The 6,000-nt window shown below is 44.1% G+C and overlaps 1 protein-coding gene across 1 annotated transcript in view; it reads left to right on the top strand.

Moving 5' to 3' along the window:
* The first annotated feature begins 2,709 nt into the window (after positions 1-2,709).
* LOC143805225 (aquaporin-7-like) overlaps positions 2,710-6,000 on the top strand; it is a 45,052-nt gene continuing 41,761 nt past the window's right edge. The window contains exon 1 of the mRNA XM_077284232.1: positions 2,710-2,917. Coding sequence (XP_077140347.1) covers positions 2,810-2,917 — 108 coding nt within the window. The 5' untranslated portion in view covers positions 2,710-2,809. The remainder of the gene's footprint in view (positions 2,918-6,000) is intronic.

Raw genomic sequence — 6,000 nt, 5'->3', positions numbered from 1 at the left:
AATGAGTAGACTAAAGATGGGCCCCTGCAACTCAAGGGCCACTGCTTTGTGCTTGGCCCCCTAGGCCTAAATTTCCCACCCAGCTCCTGGGTGAGGGGCACCTTTTCAATATTTGCCTCAGGCAGCAGGAAAGCTAGAATTGGCACTGACCTGAAGTACAATTTAGTTACATAGGGTGAAAAGACCTTGGTCCATCAAGTTAACCTTCCTCCACCAATTATACATTTTGTCACTAAATTAACACGTTATCTGTATTGAGGAAATGATCCCCAGCACTTGTATTAGAGCTGTTATAGTGTCTACCATTACTATTTCTTGTGGTCGGGCATTCCACAGTCTGACTGCTCTAACTGTAAAGAACCCTTTCCTATTAAGCTGACGGAATCGCCTTTCTTCCACCAGTAAGGAGTGCCCCCTGGTCCCCAGTATGGTCTTTGGAAGGAGTAACTAATGCACCGTCCTCTGTACTGCCAAACACATATTTATATATATAAATGAGATCTCCTCTGAGACGTCTTTTTTCTAAGGTAAACAAGTCCAATTTTTCCAACCTTTCATCATATGAGAGGCCTTCTGTCCCTTACAATAATCTAGTTGCCCTCCTCTGAACTGGCTCTAACTTCTGAATATCCTTTTTAAAATCTGGAGTCCAAAACTGGATCCCATATTCTAGAATTGACCTCACAAGTGATTTATAAATGGGGTAACAATACGTTTGGATCGCGGGATTTTATCTCTCCTTTTATACTCCATAAAATATTTTTTACTTTTGTGGCTGCTGCCTGACATTGAGTATTACTCCTCTGCTTAATTGTAACCAGAATACCCAAGGCCTTCTCCCGTTCTGTAGTCCCAAGTATGATCCCATTTACTGTATATGCAGTGTAGTGTAGCGGGGTTGGTGCAGTGTGAGAGACAGGCAGTGACCACAAAAAGTTCAATATAAATGGAGTATTTATTTTCAGAACTCACACTTAGGAGTGATGTCCTCCGGATTGCAGCCGGGTTTCCATAAACACAGTCCAGAACTAAAAAAAAATACAGTTGCCGTGGACCATGGCACCGCCATGTCTTTTGGGTGCGTCAGCCACCTGGAAGTCCCTGGCTCTGTGTTAGCTCCACCCAGACTTGGTGTCACGATACGTATTGAAACCCAACGAGGGTCAGTAAGTGGACGGCACAACAAACTCACAACTGGATGGAGGAGGGAGAAGGAAGGCCCTATCAATAGGGAAATGAAGGAATGGTCACCTCCTGCTCAAACCTGAGCCTGTCCCTGCACTCCTCTAAAGCCCTATGTGGGTCCTTCCTCCCACCAACATCAGGAACCTCGTCCCTAGTTGTCACCTCACACTGCCCTGGCTAGTGCACTGGCCAGCAAAGAGCGCTAGCCTCACCACTGCAGATGGTACCACACAGGGGATAGTAACAAACACAAAAGGGAAAAGAAAAAACATCACACTTAGCTCCCAGACTCAGCTAGTAAGCTCCACACCGCAGATGACACTGAAGCCGGACTGCAAACTCCACTCAGCATAGGATATGACACCAGGACCTCAAACAGCTGATACATGCTGGCACCAGAGAGCTCCTCACACATCGGCTGGTCTCCAGAGAAACTCTATCACCAACAGTCAACTGATGCATCAGGTGACCATTTAAAGGATGGTAGGAGTGGTCACCACCCACATCAGCTGACCCAGCAGCACTGCACTTACACCAGATTGCCAGCAGGGGAAAAACTGATATTAACCCCCGATGGCCGTGAAAGGAAAAAAGCTACTTTTAAAACAGAGTGGAACCAGAGCTGCCACAAATCCAAAAATGAAGTGCCAGTGCCATTATCCTGTACCCCAAGTGCCAGTGCCATTATCTTGTACTCCAGGTATCAGTGTCATTACCCTGTACCCCAAGTGTCAGTGCCATTGTCCTGTACCCCAAGTGTCAGTGCCATTATCCTGTACCCCAGGTGTCAGTGTCATTATCCTGTACCCCAAGTATCAGTGCCATGATCCTGTACCCCAAGTGTCAGTGCCATTATCCTGTACCCCAAGTGTCATAGCCATTATCCTGTACCCCAAGTGCCAGTGTCATTATCTTGTACTCCAGGTGTCAGTGTCATTACCCTGTACCCCAAGTATCACTGCCATTATCCTGTACCCCGGGTGTCAGTGTCATTATCCTGTACCCCAAGTATCAGTGCCATGATCCTGTACTCCAAGTGTCAGTGCCATTATCCTGTACCCCAAGTGTCAGTGTCATTATGCTGTACCCCAAGTATCAGTGCCATTATCCTGTACCCCAAGTGTCAGTGCCATTATCCTGTACCCCAAGTGTCATAGCCATTATCCTGTACCCCAAGTGTCAGTGTGCAGTTGATTTTAGACTCCAGGAATGATCTCAGGACTGGATCCTCCACAGAAGTAGATTTATATAGTAAGCCCGCTTTGTAAGACGCCTGATAGCACTGATCACACAGCACGTGGTCGGTCAGGACCAGTAACTCTATATTTATACTTGTGCTGGATCCAGGAGGGAGTGATCGGATTTTGTCACCACGTTATGTCATTAGAAATGTTTCCAAGCTGTGGAAAGCCTTGTGTCTCTGTGAATTGAAGGAGCGTTGAACCTTGGAGCTGTCAGGAGCGGAGGGTGGAGCGTTACCGCCTGATCAGCAAATTGATTGCACTAATCATTTTACTCCAGTAACTTTTTAAGCAGTGCTGGGTCTGCCCTGCCTCACGTGTCTTAGTGTTTAACCAACGCTGCAAGTAGGTATCAAAGTATTACATCTGCGCCTGCTGTCACCATGAAGACTGGGAGCTTCATAGCCAACAAGATCCGCTCCGCTATATCTATCCGCAACCACTGGGTACGAGAGGCCATGGCAGAGCTGCTGTCCACATTCATCATGATGGTAAGAAACATGGGGCTAAAATGAGATCATCATCTCAGGGAACCACATAGTGCTAAAAGGGACAAAGTGCTGCTGAGATGGTGTATCTAAGCCTGCCATGTCTGATACTGTGAGGAGATAGTGTAGCAAAGTCTAATTTTATGTGATACTGTCTCCTAAGCTGGTGTATCTAAGAATGTCACGCGTGATACTGTCTCCTAAGCTGGTGTACCTAAGAATATCACGCGTGATACTGTCTCCTAAGCCAGTGCATCTAAGAATATCACACGTGATACTGTCTCCTTAGCCGGTGCATCTAAGAATATCAAGTGTGATACTGTCTCCTAAGCCGATGCATCTAAGAATATCACACGTGATACTGTGTCCGAAGCCAGTGCATCTAAGAATATCACGCGTGATACTGTCTCCTTAGACGGTGCATCTAAGAAAAACCTGTGTGATACTGTCTCCTAAGCCAGTGCATCTAAGAATATAATGCGTGATACTCTGTCCTAAGCCGCTGTATCTAAAAGTATCACGTGTGATACTGTCTCCTAAGCTGCTGCATCTAAGAATATCACACGTGATACTGTCTCCTAAGCCAGTGCATCTAAGAATATCATGTGTGATACTGTGTCCTAAGCTGGTGCATCTAAGAATATCACGCATGATACTGTCTCCTAGGCCGGTGTATCTAAGAATATGACGCATGATACTGTCTCCTAAGCTGGTGTATCTAAGAATATCATGTGCGATACTGTCTCCTAAATTTATGTATCTAAATATATCATGTGTGATACGGTCTGAAGGACCAGTGTATCTAAGCTTATTATGTGATACTGTATTGCTGAGCTTGGGTATCGAAGCCTATCTCTTGTGATACTGTATGATGAGCCAGAGTATCTAAACTTACTGTGTGAGATACTGTCTATTAAGTTGGTGCATCTAAGTCTATTTGATATTGTTTGATAAGCCCATGTATCTGAGTTTATGATGCGTGATGATGTGCTGCTAAACCAATGTACCTAAGTTTCTCATGTGTATCCCTGTCTAATGATGGCTCTGTATCTGCATATAACACATGGTACTGTTTCAGGCAATGTTTCCAAGTCATTAGGTGTGATACTGTGCTGCTGAGCTGTTATACCTCTGCCTTCCATGTGTTATACTATCCGAAGACCTCCTAGTGTATCACATCCTTTGATGCATGATGAACTGGTGTATCTGACCCTATAACGTATGATGCTCTCAGCTACATGATAGGTAAAGATACACTTGTTTAGCTGAGAGCAGTGTGATACCCGCAGCACTACTCTACCTAAGCTGCTGTATCTAAGCCTTTTACCCCTCGTTTAATGACAGAAAAACCCACAATGGACACAGAAATAACTTGAATCTGACAAGTAATGATACATTAAAAATCTATGAAAATGAACAAATGAAAGTCAGACATTGCTTCTTAACCATGCTTCACAGAATTAAAAAAAATAAATATAACTCTTGAAATGGTCCTGGACAGAAATGATGGTTCCCCTGAAAATAATGTGACAAAGGGGACATGTTAAATCACGGTGTGTCCACTAACTAGCATCACAGGTGTCCACAATCCTGGAATCAGTGAGTGGCCTGTATATAGGGCTACAGATACTCACTGTGCTGTTTGGTGACTTGGTGTGTGTCATACTGAACATGGACCAGAGGAAGCGAAGGAAAGAGCTGTCTCAGGAGATTAGAAAGAAAAGTATAGACAAACATGTTAAAGGTAAAAGTTATAAGACCATCTCCAAGCAGCTGATGTTCCTGTGACTACAGTTGCACATATTATTCAGAAATGTAAGATCCATGGGACTGTAGCCAACCTCCCTGGACGTGGCCACAGGAGGAAAACTGATGACAAATCAAAGAGGCGGATAATATGAATGGTAACAAAAGATCCCAGAAAAACTTCTAAACAGATTAAAGGTGAACTTCAAGCTCAGGGAACATCAGTGTCAGATCGCATCATCCTTCGTTGTATGAGCCAAAGTGGACTTCATGGGAGATGACCAAGGAGGCCACCATTGTAGAAAAAAAATCATAAAAAAGCCAGACTGGAATTTGCCAAACTACATGTTGACAAGCCACAAAGCTTCTGAGAGAATGTCCTATGGACAGATGAGACAAAAATGGAACTTTTTGGCAAGGCACATCAGCTCTATGTTCACAGATGGAAAAATGAAGCATATCAAGAAAAGAACACTGTCCCTACTGTGAAACATGGAGGAGGCTCTGTTATGTTCTGGGGCTGCTTTGCTGCATCTGGCACAGGGCGTCTAGAATCTGTGCAGGGTACAATGAAATCTCAAGGTTATCAAGGGATTCTAGAGAGAAATGTGCTGCCCAGTGTCAGAAAGCTTGGTCTCAGTCGCAGCTCATGGGTCTTGCAACAGGATAATGACCCAAAACACACAACTAAACTAAAAACACCCAAGAATGGCTAAGAGGAAAACATTGGACTATTCTGAAGTGGCCTTCTATGAGCCCTGACCTAAATCCTATTGAGCATCTTTGGAAAGAGTTGAAACATGGCGTCTGGGAAAGGCAACCTTCATACACGAGACCACTGGAGCAGTTTGCTCTTGAGGAGCGGCCAAAATACCTGTCGAGAGGTGCAGAAGTCTTACTGACAGTTACAGGAATCGTTAGATTGCACTGATTGCCTCCAAAGGTTGTGCAACAAAATATTAAGTTAAGGGAACCATCATTTCTGTCCAGACGTATTTCATGACTTATTTTTTTTTTTTATTCTGTGGAAGCATGGTTGAAAAGCAATGTCTGACTTTCATTTGCTCATTTTCATAGATTTTTTATTTATTATTACTTTTGTCAGATTCAAGTTATTTCTGTGACCATTGTGGGCTTTTCTGTCATTAAACGAGGTGTGCCAACAATTTTGACCACGTGTGTATGTGTGATGAGTGATTGTATCAAAGGTAATGATGTATGATACCAAACTACCAGAGTCAGATTAAGGACTCATACTCACTTGTGAGAAACTCAGGAGAGTCTCGCACGTCAATACCTGGCACTGCACCCGACACTCAGATCGCAGTGTGCGGCCGCAT

This window comes from Ranitomeya variabilis, chromosome 1 (genome assembly GCF_051348905.1).
Source record: "Ranitomeya variabilis isolate aRanVar5 chromosome 1, aRanVar5.hap1, whole genome shotgun sequence".
Classification (NCBI taxonomy): Eukaryota; Metazoa; Chordata; class Amphibia; order Anura; family Dendrobatidae; genus Ranitomeya; species Ranitomeya variabilis.
The sequence above is the reverse complement of the archived record's forward strand: the minus strand, read 5'-3'. Positions and strand labels throughout refer to the sequence as shown.